General features: G+C 39.2%; 1 protein-coding gene across 15 annotated transcripts in view; it reads left to right on the top strand.

The window, feature by feature from the left end:
- The window catches only part of NAV3 (neuron navigator 3), a 921,889-nt gene that overhangs the window by 873,972 nt on the left and 26,341 nt on the right, over nt 1–21,576 (top strand). For all 15 annotated transcript variants that reach the window (XM_082254072.1, XM_082254071.1, XM_082254082.1 and 12 more), the window contains 3 exons: nt 3,303–3,454; nt 12,817–12,888; nt 14,109–14,305. In XM_082254072.1, the coding sequence (XP_082110198.1) occupies nt 3,303–3,454; nt 12,817–12,888; nt 14,109–14,305 (421 nt within the window). The remainder of the gene's footprint in view (nt 1–3,302; nt 3,455–12,816; nt 12,889–14,108; nt 14,306–21,576) is intronic.

The following is a 21,576-nucleotide window of genomic DNA, read 5'->3' as shown; positions in this document are numbered from 1 at the left end:
CTGATTCCATTTTTACATTTCTTGTTAGAATACTTGTATTGGTGGAAAGCCGATAACGTCCCCTGCGTTTTGTATTTCTTGAAGGCCATTTTTTTCGCTCTAATAAGCATTTTTACATTACGGTTTAGCCCCCCTGGTTTGACCTTGGCTCTTCTAAATTTATTTCCTATTGGAATGCACTTTGCGATAATTTTTTTTAATATGTTCGCAAAGCATTCCCATTTTTCCTCCATGTTCAATGATCCTAGGGTTAGGTCCCAGTCTATGTTCTCTATTATTGAGCCCATTTTAGGAAAGTTTGCCTTTCTGAAGTTTAGAGTCCTTATGTTCCCCTCGTGCCTTGTTGTCCTATGATTTACTTTAAATGTAATCATCCTGTGATCACTAGAACCCAAGTTGTCCCGTACTTCTACATCTGAGATTAGACCTGAATCATTCGTAATTAATAGATCAAGCAATGCTTTTTTTCTAGTAGGAGAATCTACCATCTGAGACATCTAGTTGTCTTGTAAGACATTCATGAAATGACGGGCCTTTACTGAGCTGTCCCCTCCTCCCAGTCAATATCGGGATAATTGAAGTCCCCCATTATAATGACTTGTCCCTGCTTAGCTGCTATTCCCAACTGTGAAAGAAGTTCCAGCTCTCCCTCCTCGCTTAGGTTGGGGGGCCTATAACATACCCCCACTATTACTTTTCCCCTTATTTCATTCTTATGAAGTTCTACCCACATGGATTCCACCTCCTCCCTCGTCCCTTCCATAATGTCACTCCTCTCTATCACCCTTACTTTTTTCTGATATAGAGACATACCCCTCCCCCGCTTTTACCTTCCCTGTCCTTCCTATACACAGAATACCCTTCAATATTAGCCAGGCAGTCATGTGATGGGTCAAACCAAGTTTCTGTTATTCCCACAAGGTCTATGTCCTCCTTGTGTAATAACAGTTCCAATTCCTCCATTTTATTTGCTAGGCTCCTTGTATTTGCTTATACCCCTCTTAGTGTTGTTGGAGTTGATAGTGATTTATCATTACATGTATTCCTGCTTGGTTTGTGGTTTGTCCACTCATTCCCCCCAGTAGTTGTCGTTACGGTTATATTGTCCACTGCTGACCCCCCATAGTAGCTTCGGTCCTTTGTTCCCTACTAACTGGCACTACCTCTGAGCCCTATCCCCCCAACACCTAGTTTAAAAGCCCCTCCAACATTGTGGCCATCTTACTTCTCAATGGAGCTGTACTATCCCCATTAAGGTGTGGCCCGTCCTTACTAAAGAGCCGGTAACCGACTGAGAAGTCAGCCCAGTTCTCCTGGAACCCAAACCCCTCCTTCCTACACCAGTTCCTCAGCCATTTGTTCAGCTCCCTAAGCTCCTTAGTGCCTACATGCACCATGACCGCTGGGTCCTCCCCAGCCCTGCCCAATAATCTCTCCACCTGATCCGCCATGTGCCGAACCCGAACGCCCAGTAAACAACATACTGTTTGGCGCTCATGGTCATTTTGACAGATAGCCCTCTCTGTCCTCTTAATAATTTAGTCCCCTACTCTCACTACCTGTATAACCTTTCCTGAGTCTCTGCCCCTCTCCTTCCTGGAGCCGTTGCTCCCCTGGCAGATAGGGGAGGGGGCCTGCTCCAACGCTGCCACCCCTGAGCTGATATCCCCATCATCATGCAACTTGGCATATTTGTTGGGGTGTAATAACTCAGGACTGGCCTCCCTAGCGCTCTTCCCCTCCTTCTAACTGTCACCCAACTGCCTACCTCCGGTGCTTGTGTCTCCACGTCTCCACCCTCCTCTATGCTTGCCCCTGCTAGCACCTGCTGGGTAATGTCCAAGCTCCTTTCGCAGTGTTGTGACCTTGTTTTCTAGATCTAGGATCAGCGCTTCCAGAGAAACAAGTTGCTCACATCTCGCACAGCAGTATTTGCCCTCGATTGGTTCATCAAGGAACGCATAAATGGAGCAAGATATGCACTGAGTGGCATCCCCAATCATGTTGGACATTATTACCCTCTATTCTATGGGGATAATATCCTGCTAATTTGTTACCTACCCTACTCTAGATCCCCTGATACTAAACCTACTCCAGTTACTTCACAGTCGCTCCTCTCACCTGGCTTTTATCCCAGGATGCTCCCAGTCTCAGGTTACTCCTAGTCACCAGGTACTAAGGTACTCCCAGTTGCTAAGGTACTCCCACCCGCTAAGGTACTCCCAGTCACGAAGGTACTCCCAGTCACCAGGTACTAAGGTACTCCCGCCCGCTAAGGTACTCTCAGTCGCTAAGGTACTCCCAGTCGCTAAGGTACCCGCAGGTACTAAGGTACTCCCAGGTAATATTGTACTCCCATATACTAATGTACTCCCAGTCACTAAGGCACTCCCAGGTACCAATGTACTCCCAGGTGCTAAGGTACTCCCAGGTGCCCAGGTGCTGAGGTCCTCCCAGTTGCCGGTACTCTCAGTCGCAGGTACTCCCATTTGCAGGTACTCCTAGTCACAAGGTACCAAGGTACTCCCAGTCGCTAAGGTACTCCCAGCCTTTAAGGTACTCCCATGTACAAAGGTATTCCCAGGTACTAAGGTACTCCCAGCCCAACTGCCTGCCCTCCCTGGTCTGATGTCAGATCCTGCAGCCTCCCCCTGTCAGTCTCTCTTCAATCAGTCTGTGCTTGTGTGGAATCCCCCTCCAGCCCCCCCTTGATCAGCCGAACAACCATTTAGCTGGTAAGATATTGGTTTTCAAGAAGATACCACTTGGATTCTATATTCATTATAATGCCAGACTAATATTTGATTTACATAGGGTTTTTAACCTAGCATTGCCTGTCATATTGCAAACTATAGCACCAACAACAGCTTTAAACTGCTTAAAAAGCAGCTGCCCAAAACAGCAAATTTGCATTATGATAGGTTATCCTAAATCTATATTTATTTTACTGAGAATTAAAAGCAAGTGTGCACCATGTTTTAATTAGGCAAAGAGCAAATTGTGGTAACCTATAGAAAACAATCAAATTACTTCTTAACTGTTTTGACTTCTCTGCCTAAATAAACTAAAATCTGTTTTATTGGATAATACAGTAAATGACACACCATTGCTTTTGTCTGTTAGTTTTCAAGAATTTCATTGATCACGTAATTAGAAATGGTGCTAATTATATTTCTGCCTTAAATGTATTGGCAGCCATATTACAACTATAATGTTGTTTGGAATAATCTGGACTTATTCCCATTTACATGCTGAAAATAATAGCTGTGTTATTTTCTTTAACATTCTTCTTTTATTTTTAGGAACTCCGACAGTATCTAGCTAATCTCGCAGACCAGTGCAGTGGTGATAATGATACTGACCTTCCACTGGTAGTAATTCTAGATAATCTTCATCATATAGGATCCCTGGGTGACATCTTCAATGGATTTCTAAACTGTAAATACAGTAAATGGTATGAACTTCCTTTTATGTGTCTTTTGCTTTAATGCAGCAGTGATCTATTATTGCCTGTGCAGTTGTGCCAAAATTACACAAACGTGAATTATTTCTCGAAATTACTTCTTGGGTTCCCTTCTGGCACTCCTGGCTCCTCCTCTCCTCTGTGTGCCACCACTATCGTGGCACACCTGTGGGTTCGATCCCAAGCAGCGTTGCCTGTATTCATAAACACAGACAGCATGGCTCAGCCCTGCCCCCTGCTCCCTCATCACAGGCATTGACTGACAGCAGCGGGAGCCTCTGCAAAGCCTGTGAGACCAGGATGTGAGAGGAGAGAGCTGCTGGGTCGAGTAAGGACTCAAGTAAGTATAAGGGGGGTGAGGGGTTAAAACATTTTTAACCTCAATGCCACTAATGCATTAGGGTAAAAATATTTAGGCTTTAGAACCACTTTAAAATGTGTAATCCATTTTTTACTCGTTAGGATGGTGGCCGATTGCTGTAGCAAATGGGGGCTTTCATGAACACACAAACGCAAATGCAAATTTGTCCACATATTATCATGACTTATACATTTTCAAGTGTGAAAAATTTCTGAAACTCACTCTGTGTCCTGAGAGATTTTCTAGATTTTCCCATTTCATGTTTTAGAGTGCAGAAAAGCATGATTATTGATATTACAAAGAAAAATCAAATAAAATTTAAGTCAAATTATAAACATGATGACTTTATTTTTTTTCAGATGCTCGTCCTAATGATAATGTTAGACAGTACCTTATAGTTGACTTCCTATGTTATTATTTTTGTTATTACTACTATTATTATTATTAATATTATTATTATTGCTTGTATTTTCAGTATGATAATATCTTTGTACAATTGCCTTTTAAGTCATTTCTCATTAACATTAGGCAAGGTTGTTAGCATTGATTAACACAGTTTGCCAGAAGGAGTTTGTTAAAGGGAACATATCAGAAAGTGTCAAATTTTGGATTTGTTATCTTGGATATACAGTACATATATTGTTTCTTGTATTGTGTTCAGGTAACAGGCAACAATAGCACTCTTTCCATGTTGGAACAAATGTCACCAACAACAGAGAATATGAAAAGATCTGTTGACTATTTTATTGCAGTGTTTGATGTCTTGTGAATAACTGTAATGACATTGTTGTTTGAACGCTGGTGTTGAAACATCTGCATATTGGAAAAAAAAATGATTGCTGTATTCTGTGTACTTAATAAGATTTGAATAGGCAGTAGCATGAGGTTTGATACCTATTCTTGATGGCTAGATTATACAATATACAGTATACACTGTGTGCAGAATTATTAGGCATTTGAGTGTTTTTTGACCAAATCATCTTTTTTATGTGTATTGTCCAACTTCAAGCTGGATAAACTTGAATGCTTATGGAAATTAGACATATTAGGTGATATGTATTTGTGTGATGAGGGAGGGTGTGACCTAAAGAAATCAACACCCTAGATCAAGGTGTGCATAATTATTGGGCAGCTTCTTTTCCTCAGGCATAATGGGCCAAAAAAAGGATTGTAAAAAGTCTTGCAGAGATATTGCGGTGTGATTACAGAACCATCAAACGTTTTGATGCAAATATTCAAAAGGGTCAGCAAGAAACATGTTGAGCAAAAAAAGAAGAAAATTAACTGCTAAGGATTTGAAAAGAATCAAACGTGAACCTACCAGGAACCCATTATCGCCCAGTGCTGTCATATTCAAGAACTGCAAGCTACCTGGAGTGCCCAAATGTACAGTGTTTAGAGACATGGCCAAGGTAAGGAAGGCTGAAACCTGACCACCACTGAACAAAACACACGTTGAAACGTCAAGACATGGCAAAGAAATGACTGGAGACAGATTTTTCAGAGGTTTTATGGACTTATGAGATGAGAGTGACTCTTGACGGACCAGATGGATGGGTCTGTGGCTGGATCAGTAACGGGCACAGAGCTCCGCTTGCACTCAGACACCAGCAAGGTTGAGGTGGGGTACTGGAATGGGCTGGTATTGTTAAAGATGAGCTAATTGACCTTTTTGGGTTGAAGATGAACTCAAAATCAACTCCTAAACCTACTGCCAGTTTTTAGAAGACACTTTCTTGAAGAAGTGGTACAGGAAAAAGTCTGTATCTTTCAAGAAGACCATGCTATTTATGCCGGACAATGCTCCATCGCACACGTCACAGTACTCCACTAAGTGGCTAGCCAGTAAAGGCCTTAAAGATGTAAGAATAATGACCTGACCCCCTTCCTCACCTGAACCTAAACCCTATTGAGAACTTGTGGGCCCTTTTTAAACTGGAGATTTACGGTGAAGAAAAACAGTACACCTCTCTGAACAGTGTCTGGGAGGTTGTGGTTGCTGCTGCACAAAAAGTTGATCGTCAACATATCAAGAAACTGATAGACTCCATGGATGGAAGGCTTATGACTGTTATTGAAAAGAAGGGTGGCTATATTGGTCACTGATTTATTTTTTTTTTTTAAATGTCAGAAATATTGATTTGGAAATTTTGAGTTGTTTGTTTTTTATCACTTTAACAGATGAAAATAAACAAGTGAGATGAGAAAATGTTCTTTATTTATTTACAGTGGTTGCATAATAATGCTATACACTAATAGATACCCAATAATTATGCACACATAGATATTCTCCTAAGAAAGCCAAAACCTCATTTTTACATTCATAAATATTAGGGTTTGAGGTTTATCAACATTTTGGATTGACCGAGAGCACTGTAGTTGTTTAATAATTAAATTAATTATCAAAAATACAACTTACCTAATAATTGTGCACACAGTATATAGCTAAATATGGCTTTGCTTGTAGTAATTTACTAGTAGTTTCTTTTTGCTTAGTGAACCTAAGTATCTGTTGAATCATAGGTGTCCCATAATAATAAAAATCAAACAAAATGTGCCCAGTTTAAAGTGTATTTAAAATCAGAAACATTACAGAAATGTAATTTATCAGCTTACCGATCCTTAGATTCCTTAGTCATTACTTTACCAGTCATTAGAGTCCTTTGATGCAGCTCATTAGATTCCTGACAGAATCAACATGTGTTTTTGCAGATATTAAGCAAATATAACAAAACACTTGTAAAGGTATGTTTAACAGACCAAAAGAGAGTAGAAAGTTTTATTGTTGGGGCTTGTATACACTATTACTAGTAAAGATATATAAAGGAAGAGTTTGCTAAAATTGTTATCTATAATATATTCAGTCTGTAGCTAGTGAGAATTTCTAAACTTGTTAAAAAAAAATTAAACATTGATCTGTTATATTGCGGCACTCATTGAATGGTACCGACCTTCACCCCCCACTCTAGAAATGGAATTTAATGTTTGTGCGATTGGTGCACTACTTTATCCAGAACTTTGCACTGAGATACCAGAGAAAGTATGGACATTTGTTGCAATAGGAGTTTCAGACTTTTAAAAATGCTTTTGAAAACAATCTACACCTTAAGAGATGAAAACCCTTAAAACAGTTATCTTTTGCTTATTATGACACAAATTCCAATCAGCTGATCATAATGAATCCAAAGACCCTCCCATTCAAAAATCAGGTTGAGAAATAACATAGTAACACAATAATTAAACAGTTCAGTAAACAGAAAGGTATGATTATGTAAAATTAATTGCTAAACCCCATAACCCCTTTTAAGAAATACAGTTCACCTGGAGTTACACTTTTGATACATGATGTGGTTCCCACCAAAAGGTTGAAGACTTCAGGTTTAGAATAGGTGCATATACTCCTTCAAAATTAGCTCAAACATAGAACCATGCCTATATCCCTCTAGGAACGAGTAGATTTCTTAGTATACTGAGGATGCATAGCCACTTGGCAAATGTGCCAACTCATTGCTTTAAATACTGGCATACCTAAATGATACACTTCCATGGTTGGCTAGATTTAGTCAGTTCAGTACCTGCATTTCATTATCCATACAATCTGTGTACTCTACATGTGTCATTAATTAAAGGGGAGAATTGGCAACCCTGTCAAATGCTGGAACAGAGCTTTGTCTATTTCAGAACACTTTAGTATTTCAGGCTTTTTTTTCATAGTAATGGTTTAATATGTACATGCACTATTATGAGGGTATCTTGTTTCCATGATGGTGTAAAAAAATGTTCAATTTTACAATCTTAGTACGATTGATTATGTAAGTTTGTACTGTTTTTTTTGTGTACATTTTTAAAGAAGCTCCAGCAAACATGAAAACCAATGTTTCCCTGCATCACAAGGGGGGTATACAGTATATATTAATTGGCTTTGTTACCTTCCAATAGCTGGAATGTCAATTTCTACTTTTGTCCTTTTAATTGTTCATGGCATGACCAATTTTTGCACTCACAGGGGTTGTTTTACTAATGGCAAATAGGCTGTTCACTTTGGAGCTTGCCCTTTAGAATTTGCCCTTTACTTACTGAATGTGGTGCAAATACCCAATTACATGTAAGAAATATAAAAATCAGAATTTTTGCTTGCACGTGATTGGAAGATGGAAATCAGCAAAGCTTCACCTCATTCACTAAGCTACAGACATACATATAAAGAAACCAAACAAATACGTTAAGAAGTTATGTGTAGTAAAATGGAATGACACAGAGAAAACGCATTGAACACATGAAGAAAGGGAGGTGAAAAAAGGCATGGAAACCAAGAACATCAGCTGAAATCTATCAGTAATTAGAAAGCAATCCTGCCCCTTGTCAGTGCAAATTAATACCAGCTGGTTCAGTCTTAACTGATGGCCTATAAAAAGGTGTTTCTTTACCAAGGTGTCACCCAAAAAACATCTCATAATGGGTAAAAGCAAAGAGCTCTCTCAAGACCTTCACAACCTTATTGTTGCAAAACATACTAATGGCATTGGTTACAAAATTATTTCTAAACTTCTGAATGTTCAAGTGAGCACTGATGGGGCCATAGTCCAGAAGTGAAAAGAACATAATGTCATCGTAATCTGGCCACTACCAAGTGCTCCTTACAAGATTTCTGACAGAGGAGTGAAAATAAATATCAGAAGAGTTGTCTAAGAGCCAAGGACCACTCTTAGAGAGTAGGGATGGGCCGAACAACCCCCTGTTCCGTTCGCACCAGAACTTGCGAACATCGCAAAGTTCAGAACCAAATAAGGAACCCCATTGAAGTCTATAGGACCTGAACTGAAAAAATAAAAAGTGACAATTTTGAAGGCTTATATGCAATTATTTGGGCAAACAATGGTTATAGGGGTCCGGGTACTGCCTTGGAGGACTTGTATCAATGAAAAAAAGTTTGCAAAAAATGTCATTTTTAAATGAGCAGTGATTTACTGAGGCTTATAAAGTGGAAGCATCAACATGAGAAATAACAATAAAAATGAAAAATTATTTTCAATATAGTGCCTGAGGGTCCCCTTAGTTTACCTGTAAAGTGACACATCTGTACTGTGTATAGAAGCTGCTGCAGAATTGCATTTATAAAGCCAAAAAATGACATTTTCCCTGCAAGCTTTCATTATTTTGTAAACAATGGCTTGTGGAGTAAAGCCCCGTACACACGTACCGACGATCGGCCGTCTTTTGTCCGGTGCTGTCCTGTCGGCTGAAAAGTGCTAAAGACTGCACACGAATTTTGTCGGCCAACAACAGCCGACTGCAGAAGTGATGTCATGTGATGGTTAACTTTCATTGTGTTTTTTATTTCCTGAGCATGCCCAGTCTTGCTAATCTGCTGTTTGTTGGCCGAATTCTGTACTGACTGGCGAACAATCGGCCCTTCTGGTGACGGCCAACAAATATTTTAAAGTCTGCATGACAGATTCTGTTCGGCCGAAAATGTGCTGTCGGCTGTCGGAAGCATCATACTAACAAGCCTGCAATCGGCCGATCGGTTGGCGGCCGAATATTTACGGCTGACAATCGGTACGTGTGTACGGGGCTTTAGTCTGCACAATGAGGCCACAATGTAGTGTACTGGGAACAAGATTTTTTTGGATACATTTTGGTGTCTCTTCTGCAGACTTTGGATTGAAGTAACAGGTGTGGATAGAAGTAATGATCATTATTGTTCAGTTGCTGGGCTCCCCGGTCCAAATTGACCGTATGGTATGAGAATCATTAGGTGATATGCACCCACTGCTAAATTCACCGGTGGTGACGCTGTGTTCAAATAATTCAGCTGACTCCTCCATTCTTGATACTGGGGCTATGGCAGGAATAGCTGTGGACAAGGAGGCAGATTTAGCCTCTCTGGCAGCTGCAGTGGACTGCACACTAGTCTCTGCTTGGGTAATGGATGATGAGGATAGTTTAGAAGGCCAGTCCACCACCTCCTCTGCATGCTGTGGTTGGATAGCACAGGCAACATCACTAAACAGAGGAAATGATGTCCTGCTTGAGGACTGACCACATCCACCTTTGTCTGTGAACACCTACGCTGCTGGCCCCCTCACAGTGCTATGGGAAAATCTGCCTCTCCTTGTTGACCTCCCAGACATAATGGGAAGGGGATTATTAAGAAAATGTAATAAAGATGTGGAAATGTGTACGTAGATGCACTTTAATCAATGGAATGTGGTGTTTGGTCCACTTTACCCTGAGTACTTACTACACAGACACACTCCACCAACACACACTACAATATACTGCAGCGAAACCACACTAATGCACAGAAATATACTGTGTTAAACGTGCACTAACGCACAGAAATATACTGCGGTAAATGGCATATAACGCACTGAAATATACTGCGTTAAATGTCAATAACACACAGAAATATACTGCGTTAAATATGCAGTAATGCACAGAAATATACTGCGTTAAACATGCAGTAACATACTGAAATATACTGCATTAAACATGCAGTAATGCACTGAAATATACTGTGTTAAATGTACACTAACGCACTGAAATATACTGCGTTAAATGTGCACTAACACACTGAAATATACTGTGTTAAACGTGCACTAACGCACTGAAATATACTGCGTTAAACGTGCACTAACGCACACAAAAATACTGCGCTAAATGGCACGTAACTCACTGAAATATACTGCATTAAATGGCACATAATGTACAGAAATATACAGTGTTAAATATACAATAACACACAGAAATATATTTAGTTTAACGTGCACTAACACACTTAGCTGTAATGCAGTACACCTGCCCTGACAAAACAAATTGACACTAACGTAAAAATGAATGGTCACTCACTACACTGATTGAACTATCACTAAATTTACACTAAACTAATATTCCACACTGAGAATAGAATCAGAATTGCACACTATAGCACACTAACTCTATAGTAGCACTGAACAGAGCCCTGTTCTATCTCTCTCTAGGTCGATATCACACTACAAATGGCCACTATTGAAAGAATATTTTTATAATATGGGGTGGGACTAAGAGCAATGAGCCATGATTGGAGAAAGTAATCATTACTTTCTCCAATCATGGCTCTGACAGTGCTCTGTGCTCTGATTGGGCAAAGCGTTCATTGCTTCAGCCAATCAGGGCTTCCAATGCACTGTGCAGCGGCGCAGTACGTTGTGATGATTCAGGCCGAACAAATGGTCGAACGCCACGATAATATGGGTGTTTGTCGAATGGGCGAACAGCCAATGTTTGGCCCAAACTCATGCTCAGGCCAAACCCTTCTCCCATCCCTAGTAGAGAGCTTCAGAAAGACATGGAATTAGTAGGTACAATTGTTTAAAAGAAAACAAGCAATGCATTCAACCACCATGGCCTGTATGCACGCTCGCTACGCAAGACACCATTGCTGAAGAAAAAGCTTTTTTAAAGTTTGCTCATTTAAAGTCTGCATATCACCCTAAAAACACAATACCAACAGTGAAGTGTGGAGGTGGGAACATCAAGGTGTGTGGTTGTTTTTCAGTATACGGTACTGGCATTCTTGATAACAATCTGCTGCCATCTACAAGGATGACGAAGATGAAACAAGGGAGGACATTTCAGCAAGACAATGATCCCAAACATAAAACCAAGGAAACTCTTAATTGGTTTCAAAGAGAGAAAATAAAGCTGCTAGAATGGCCCAGCCAATCACCTCATATGATTCCAATAGAAAATCTATGGAAAGCACTAAAGATCAGAGTTCGTAGAAGAGGCCCACAAAACCTTTAAGATTTGAAGACTGTTTTTGTGGAAGAATGGGCAAAAATCACACCTAAGCAATGCATGTAACCAGTTTGTCCATACAGGAGGCGTCTTGAAGCTGTCATTACCGACAAAATATTTTCTACTTAATATTAAAACAGAGTTCCACCCAAAAGTGGAACTTCTGCTGATCTGCTTCCTCCCCCCCCCCCTCCAGTGACTCATTTGGCATCTTTCAGGGGAAGGGGGGAACAGATACCTGTTTTTGACAGATACCCTTTCCCACTTCGAGGGGACAGCACCTCGGCGTCATCCCTCCGAAGTTCAGCGCTCCTCCTCCTTCCTCTGCCGCTGGGCCAATTGGAAAGCGCAGTGTGCTTCATGCATGTGAAGTAGAAGTGCACAACCACCTTTAAAATCGACTGGGGTGCCGACATCGTGGGCTCCCTGAACAGGTAAGTGTCTATATATTAAAAGTTTTTGTAGCAGCTGACTTTGAATTTTTTTTCCCCAGGCGGAACTCCTCTTTAAATACATTTTTAGCTAGCGCGTTCAATACTTTTGTTCCTGTGCCATTCCATTTTAGTACACAAATAAATTAATTAATTTCTAAACATATTTGTTTTGATTTCTTTGTTTGTATGGATTGCATGGGATGTTAGTGACATGTGGTGGAAAATTTCATGTCAATCGCACCTTTAGAAATATATTTACCTAGAAAAATGGTGACGTGTTCAATCATTTTTTTACGTGCTGTATGTGAAAATTTTCTTTGCTACATGAACAGTCTATTTGCCTTTAGTAAATCAACCCCATGGCATCACCCTAAGAAAAAAAAAGGGTGCGCTTTTTGTAACGAGAAACTGTTTTTTTAGCTTTTATTTTTAACAAAGCCAGTTTCTAGCTCAGTTATTTTATTTATCATGGCAGAACAGATTTACAGACTCATGGCGTCATCCTGATAATAAGTGTTCAACATGTTTATAAAATGCTGCCAACACTTCAAATACTGTATGCTTAGAAGTATAGTTCCACTTTGACATCCCTTGACTATTTAGGAGGGCTTAGTCATGCAAGAAGTCTGACAATACATATTGTACATATATCTATTCACATATATGTCATCAGTAATATAAAGTAACACAAGGAACAACTATATGATAAGTTTTACACTGAGGTGGATACAACATTTATCTGTATGATATGTTTTATTTAATTTTCTCTCTTGTAGCCCCTACATAATTGGAACAATGAATCAGAGTATTTCCTCATCACCAAATTTAGAACTGCATCATAATTTCAGGTAATTATTTGTTCTAAATAAAGTCCTGAGTTCAAAATGTGTTGATTGTGAGATAAATATTTTATCCTAAAGTTTCTAATGGCGATCTAACTTATTCTGTTTGTGGAACAGAGCAGGTAACAAAATATTTTTTGGAAACACTTTAAAAAATTAAAATAAGAGCATCAACTTGCTAAATTAAACATGTATAGTTTTATTATACATGCACTGTAACCAGGAACATCTTATAAAATATATTGAAATGTATGTGAAAACCCTATAACCAACCATTTTGACAGCAAGGTCTTGTGTGTCCTAATAATTTTTATAAATAACTATGAAGATAGAACCACCAAGCGTTCTAACATTTGGTATTTTCACAGGACATCAAAAAGAGGGGAAAAAATCCAACAATTGCTGCACAGCTAATACCTTTATCATTCATAATATATACAACATAAGATGAATCATTCCTGACTGATAGAACACTTGACTTGGCTACTCAAGTGATAAATATATCAAACTTCCTTCACTAGAGCTTTGTTGAGCAGTTACTTCAACAAAAGATCAGGGTCCTAAATCTAAGATATTTTAAAAATTCATATGTATGTGATGCTTATATCTTTCTTAATGTATATGCAGCTCCATAGATGGAAAAATGCAGTGGGACTTCCACAATAAAGTGAATTGAAAAACTCATCAGATTGCTAGACCTCATAAAGCAAAGAGGTCTTAAAGGAAACTCAAACCCTGGTAAAAGTGCTGTTGTACTGCATAGATGTACAATGTAATTAACTGTATTCCTCTCTACATCACTTCTGTAGAAAACATAAAGAGAGAGAAAGATTCCAGATGGTAAAAGTAAAGCCAATTTTATTAAATCAATCATCATACACCTAAATGTAACACTGTGTCCAGAAAACAGGGAGTCATGAAGCATAATATATAATGAATATGATTTTTAAGATATAATTGTTAATTTTTTTATAGTGCATAGTGTTTTTATAAGGTAGGGATAATATATCTTGGTATTTTGTATACAAACTAATGTAAATAATAATGTTCCGGTATTATGTCTGCAACAATTTTTATTTTTTTGTGGTATTAACAATTTTAAAAAGGGAAATATCAAGGCCCCTGAATACTTGTATCATTATATGTTCATTGCTGGGTATGATAGTACTACAAATTTGTCTGTTTTATTATTATTTTCTAATGTTATGTAATATTGTTGATTGCAGATGGGTACTATGTGCAAACCATACAGATCCAGTGAAGGGTTTTCTTGGAAGATACTTAAGACGGAAATTAATTGAAATGGAATTAGAGAAAAATATGAGGAACAATGATCTCATAAAGATAATTGAATGGATTCCTAAAGCATGGCACCATGTCAATGGATTTCTGGAGACACACAGTTCTTCAGATGTCACTATTGGTATGAAACTCCGATTTTGATATTGACCACTACTTTTTTGGATTTACTTAGATTTTGTATAGTACATAGAGATATCACAGCTAAATGTGATGAGGTTAGCATTAATATCTTTGTTTTCGATTGTGGAATAAAATTCATGTTCCTATGCACTGTTATTAAAAACAAGCTTAATTTTGTTGTATGGGGCTCACTACATGTAATTACTTGTAGCATGCTGCACCTAGTGACACAAATGGCTTCCATGTTCCATGTGCTCAATGATATCTGTTCCTCAGTCTTAGCTCACAGATGGATTACATTTTTCAGGTATTATGGGTAGAGCATGCAACAAAGAAACAAAAAGTGGCACATCCAGAAATGAGAAAATAATTAAGCACTTTGTGTGAAACGCGTATGCTGAACAGTGGATCCCTCGTGTGTCATGTTTTTTAAACCTGTGACTCTACAATAAACAAACACTTTTCTTCATTTCTGGATGTGCTGCTTTTTGTTTCTTTGTTGCATGGACTACTCAGGTTGTGGACCACAGCAGGCACCCAGTCTTGTTGCCACAACAGTATTAAGAGATCTGTAATTTGCAGACAGCCTTGGAGCGGTATATACTCTACTTTCCTTTTCATTATGGGTAGAGCAAACTGCTGAATACACAAACAAAATACATATATAGGAGCTGTTTTACCTACTAACTGATTTGGATTTCTGTCCATCAAGTCCTGTAATTTACAAAGCCTCTCACACAGCACAGCTACATAGATAACTGACACTAATACACAATGACAGCTCTAAAAAGTCAATCAAATTAAATGAACTATTCCATATCAGAACAACTTGCCAACTGCATAACGCCATTATATGGCACCAAGGTGGCTCTCCTGTGCCACATCTCAAACTTAGTTTGTGATCCAGTACTTCTGGATAGGGGGTGTGCCACTTCAGCTGTAATTAGTCACGGCAGATGCTAATCAGCAGGTACCAGCCAATGGATGTCCTCTGGCACCAACTTATCGGCGAGGAGAAGGCAGAGTTCTGCTCTGTCAGTGGGATGTGCTGGATTTTGTTTTCCTGCAAAGGGAATAAAATCCAGCACATCCCTTAGTAAAAGCACCACATAGGCATAGGTAAGGCACACATTTAACCCTTTTATCTCCCTAGATATTTAACCCCTTCCGAGGCCAATGTCATTAGTACAGTGACAGTGTATATTTTTAGCACTGATCACTGTATTAATGTCTCTGGTTCCCACAAAGTGTCAAAAGTGTCAGTTGGTCAGATTGACTTACGCAACATCGCAGTCCAGCTATAAGTTGCTGTTTGCTGCCACTGTTAGTATGAAAAAATAAATAAAAATCCAGTATATACTGTATATATCAAAGTTTTTAGATTCTATAACTTTTGTGCAAACCAATTAATATATGCTTGATGGGCTTTTGTTTTGCCAAAAATATGTAGCATGTTACATACTGTTCTAAATCTTTTGAAGACATTTGATTTTTTTTTTTTAATTTTTTATTTATGTATAGTGTTGCATGACAGCGCAATTGTCAGTTAAAATAATGCAGTGCTGTATATCACAAAATGGACTGGTCATGAAGGGGGGTAAATCTTCCGGAGGGCAAGTGGTCATATACTTGTGAATAATTTTATTGTACAACCTAAATTAATCTAATCTAATCAGGCTCTCGTGTATATGATTGTTTTGATTGACGGCCCTGTTGCATAGTAAAAGGCTCCTCCTTGCTTATGTTAATCACCCCACTCTGAAGTCTCATTTATGGGTGTTCCTGCAGGGAAGGGTACAGCCACCAATGAGCCCGACCTCCTCTCTAAACTGACTGACCTTTTACTATTATTAATCAACAATCAGTGTTGCCCAGCTCTGATTGTTTATTCATATTGGTAAAAGATCACTCAGTGCTATGGGGATGAGTGATATATGTGCTGGTGCCATGGATGTTTTCAAGCAGGCACAGATAGATAACACAGGTCCAAACCCCGAAATGATCTTTTGCTATTGTGAATGAACAAACATCACTGCCTGAACATTAATAATAGTAAAAGAGCACTCAGTGCTCCGACAGATAGATTTCACAGCCCCACAATGCTGAGTCATCTATCCTTTTTATAAATGGATTATTGGTGCTGCTGGTGCCAGTACCATGTATGACACAGCCCTGGAGTGCTGATCGCTCATTAGAGTGCCAGATTTCTGAGCACTGCTGAACTCCACTGCAGTAAAGATCGAAATATGCTGAAAGATCTTCATTCCACACTTTGGGGGTATCAGATGCTAACATCCCCTGCTGTGCTCTTCAGTTCTAGCTAACATCAGAAAAGGACACAGTAATGCAAACATTCTTTAGGCAAGCTTAGTTATTCAACCCAGTGGAGTTTGGTGGTGCAGTCAGCAGGGCTTGTAGGTGCTAAGCAGGCCATACACAGGTGCAAATTTCTTTCCTGCAACCACAGGTGAATTAGCAATTGTCCTCTCCTGGCGGGGGTGGGCGGAGAAAGCAGTCCCTGCTGGGAAAAGTCAGTGATTATCACTAGCGACTATAGCAGCTGCTAGTGATAATCACAAGAGAATCTGGCAGGCTGGTTGTACCCGAGTCAATTGATCGATTATCTTTGTACCTACAGCCTGCCCATTAACAGTTCCTGATGAACCGACTGAGATTTGAACTCTGTATGGCTGGCCTTAGTTGCTTGATTTGCAGAAATATTTTAAGCTTATAAAATAGAAACAGAGTTGGTTTAAATCAGGGACCCTGCATTCACTATATCTGGTCTTCCACAGTACAAAGAACATGGGAATGCAATTATTTTAGTAAATATAAACTGCTAAATGCCTTTTCTCAACAGCATTATATAGCAGTCCGGTGATTTCCCACAGTGTCCGGTCAAGTACTGATGAAAGCTTGTAGGAGGAGTTTTCATTCTCCTCTGACAGTCCTATGAAACTGCATGATCCCTGACCCCCTGTCTGGACAGTGCTGATTGTCCCTGTGCTGATCATATGCACCCCCCCCCCCAAAAAAAAAAAGAAAAAGAAAAACGTTCTAGCAATACACACCAAACTGAGCATGTGCATAGTGCCCCCAAGGCTCTGTACTATCAGGGGATGGATTGGGGACTGTGGAAGAAGGGGAGGATCAGAAAAGACCAGATCAAACAGCCTTTTTTACATAATGCGTAGGGTTAACCCCTGAGGTTCTACACTAAGTATAACAAGCATTCTTTACTGCATATACTGTACAGACTGATTGTACTATTGTGGCTTAAGTAACACTAACACCAAAGCACAGTCTATGCATTAAGATCAAAAGCTTTCTGTGTGCAACAGCCCCCCTCAGCCCCCTGTATACTTACCGGAACCCCATCTCTGTCCAGCGATGTCCACAAGTCCCTCGGATGTTCGGGACTCTCCCTCCTGATTGGTGGGGTCAAACCGCAGATCTGTGTCTGAATAGACACACAGAGCTGCAGCTCGGCTTGGGTGCCCCATAGCAATTGCTTGCTCTGGGAGCACTCGGCAGGAGGGAAGGGCTAGGAGCAGCGAAGAGGGACAGAGAAGAAGAGGATCCAGGCTGCCCTGTGCAAAACTAACTGCACAGAGCAGAAAAGTATAACATGTTTGTTTTCTAAATAAATAAAAGAGAGAGACTTTAGAATCACTTTAAGCTTTCTTTTGGTTACATTGATATGTGATCCTCCTGCAACTGGCAGTGTAGTTCCTATGTAATATCCCCCCATGATCTTCCTTTTTCTTTTTTGCTTAACCACTTTAAGACCGGAGGATTTTCCTGCTTAATGACCAGGCCACTTTTTTCAACTTGGCACTGCGTAATTTTAACTGACAATTGCGCGGTCATGCAATGCTATACCCAGACGAAATTGATGTTCTTTTTTCCCCACAAACAGAGCTTTCTTTTGGTGGTATTTGATCACCTCTGCGCTTTTTATTTTTTGCGGTATTAATAAAAAAAGAGCCAAAATTTTGCAAAAAATATATATTTTTTTCAAAATTGTCGCTCTTTGTTTCAAAAATTAAAAATGCACAGGGGATCAAATACCACCAAAAGAAAGCTCTATTTGTGGGGAAAAAAAAGGATGTACATTTCATTTGGGTACAGCATCGCACGACTGCGCAATTGTCCGTTAAAATAACGCAGTGCCAAATCGCAAAATATGGCCTGGTCAGGAATGGGGTAAAATCTTCCAGTCTTAAAGTGGTTAAAAATACGCTCATTGAGAATTTTTTTGTCAAAGACATGTAGCTAAATACATTTTAGCATAAATATATGACAAAAATGTAATATATTGGATATTTTTTAACTGTCAAAGTAGAAAATGTAAATTTTTCACATTCTGATATATAACATTCCCCCCAAAAAATTTACAAATCAAAATTTTTTAACATTTTAGGCCAATTTGTTTTCTGCTAATTATTTTTGGTTAAAAAATCACAATAAGCATATTTTGATTGGTTGGCGCAAACGTTACTAACTACTACGGGAAAGGTTTGTCATTTTGATTGTTTTTTTTTATTACTAGTAATGGCAGTGATCTGCGATATTTTGTGGGACTGTGACATTGCGGCGGACAGATCGGACCCCTAACTGACATTTTTTACACTTCTGGGAGGACCAGTGACATTACTACAGTAATCAGTGCTAAAAATATGCACGGTTACTGTAATTATTACACTGGCAGGGAAGGGGTTAACACTGTTGGTGATCAAGGGGTTAAATGTGTGCCTCATGCTTACTGACGTATGTGGGGGGAGGGGGTTCTGTGACACAGACACAGATCACAAGTTCAGCTATGCTGAATCCTGTGATCTGTCCCTGTCTGTCACAGAGAAGATCCGCCCACTTTGTTTACACAAGCGGGCGAATTTTCTCACTCTTTCCCTGACGATCAGGGAAGAGAGACCGCAATCGCCATCTCTCCTCCTCCTGCTCGACTCCCGCTGTGTTTAAACACATCGGGAGCGAGCCTCCACACGCGCCGCCGAGACGGAGAGGAATCCCACCTGTAGCAGTGCAGTAGCAGCAACGTGAGCAGTCTTAAAGTGGTTAAGACATAATATTTGAGGCTGATCAGTGTGGATCGTAGATGGAAAAAATTTTCTTGTATTGACCTTTAACCACAAATGAGGTTCAGGCTTTTGATCTCCAGCTGTATTGTTTTAAGTGCAGGTTTGATTCTAAACATAAATCAGTTCTGCCTTAAAACAAATGATAACTAATCCTGAGTGTTTTCAATCACTGATCCTTTCAGGTTGATTTAATAAATAGTTCAACAAACCTTCAAACTTCTGTTCTTTAACCTGGTTTGTTTAATGGTATTGCTACTTTAAAACTGGGAGTTAAAGTGGACCTTCAGTCATTTTGTTCATCTTTCCATCTATTAAATCCCCTGCTCTTTTGTTTTAACTTTGGATAGTAAAACATATTTTTCTGCTAGTAAATACCTTATACAGCCCACTTCCTCTTTCTTGCCTGATAATTAGCCTAGAGTCTAGACTAATGACATCATGCATGGCTCTCTCCCTCACTCTCGTGAGAGTTTGCCAGCAGGAGGAGGAATGAGTCATAGGAGGGCCAATGAGAGCTGCAAAGCTGGAGGAGGCTGGATGAGGGTGGAGATAACAGCAGATAACAGGAGACTGCAGAGATCCGTGAGTATTCATCAAGAGAGGAGAAATGTGCAGGCAAGCAGTGGTGTGAGTGTGTGTGTCTGTATATAAGTGTGTGTATGTGTATGAGTGTGGTTCTGTGTGCCTCTGTGTGCCTCTGTGTGTCTGTGTAAATCCAGGAAGTGAACAGGCAGCAGCTTCAGCTGCCCACAGTTAAAATGGCTGCAGCCAGACTTAGTGGAGGGAGATTTTTGCAGCATATTTGGCAAGTGCAGAATCACAGTATATATATAAAATAATATACAAAGTGGTTGGAGGGAAGCTTCAGAATGGCAAAGATGTTTTTATTACAAATTATGTGAGCAGACTGCAGTTCCCCTTTAAGGCAGCAGCATTGTTTCATTGGGAAATAAATGAATGTATACATGTAATGGGTAGACCGAGTTTTTTAATCCATCAGGCAGGATTGACAGGTCTGGTTACAATTTCAGTGCAGTGTCAGCAAAAATAAGGAGCACACTGGTTTTGTAGTAGAGCAATACTTATTTATGTCTACTTGCCTTGTTTTTGGAGGAATACAACATGAGAAAATGTTCACCTATTGCAGACATCCTAAAATTACATTTAGGTTGTGAGATTTGTAGAGGTTAATTTAAATATTTGTCTAAAAGTAACACATTTTACAAACTTTTTTAAAAACAAACTTTTACTGTATGGTGTATAATAAAATTGTGCATTCTTTTGGCTGATAAGTTCCCTGCACTATGCTTTCTACACTATGTTCTATTCCTTTGTCTTATCTCTCTTTATCTGATCAAGCACTGTACAATCCTAAACATTGGAACTTGTTCAGTTCTTTATGCCAGACGCATGGAAGATTGCTAAAATCTAGATAAGCCACATCTACTGCTCCACACTGATCTACTACTTTAATCGTCCAGTCAAAAAAATCAATTTCAAGCTTTGAGTAATGTGATCTCTCTGCAAGTCACAAGGCTTTACTTTTTAGAAATGTACCCTTGTGAGCTTTTTAAAACCATAAAATACAGGACTATGCATTTTATATTTTTAAAAAAGGAGCTGTTCTGTGGAACATTATCAGATGGTGTCAGCAGCATGTAAAATATGATTCACACATTTTTAGCCATGAATGTTATCTAGTGGAACTATTTGTCCTGTTTAAAGCATTTTAGTCTTGGCTGGATATGAAGGATGCCATCAGAAGATCTGTAGATATAACATTTATTAAAAGATGTTTGGGATTTAATTTAAAGGTTAGCTTAAAAATCCTCTTACACGAAAAGTTATTTACTATTTCGGAACATTTTTAGAAAATGGGTTAGCAGAAAAAAACTAGCATTTACTAGAAAGGCACTGCTACTAAAAGTAATTTTGCTTGGGATTTTTATTAATTTTTGCTATAAATGTTTACATTATATTAAGTACTTGGCCCATGCATATGTCCCACACCACCCTTCTCTGCATTATCTCTGTTGACACTACCAAGTATGCAGCATTTGTTAAATTACCAGAGTGTTTGACATCAATCCAAGACTTGATACCCCAAAGCAGATTTACTGTTATAGGATGGTCCTCCTGTGCAAAATCACACAAACACACACACACATACACA

This window comes from Pelophylax lessonae (assembly GCF_965119305.1).
Source record: "Pelophylax lessonae genome assembly, chromosome: 4".
Taxonomy (NCBI): Eukaryota; Metazoa; Chordata; class Amphibia; order Anura; family Ranidae; genus Pelophylax; species Pelophylax lessonae.
The sequence above is the reverse complement of the archived record's forward strand: the minus strand, read 5'-3'. Positions and strand labels throughout refer to the sequence as shown.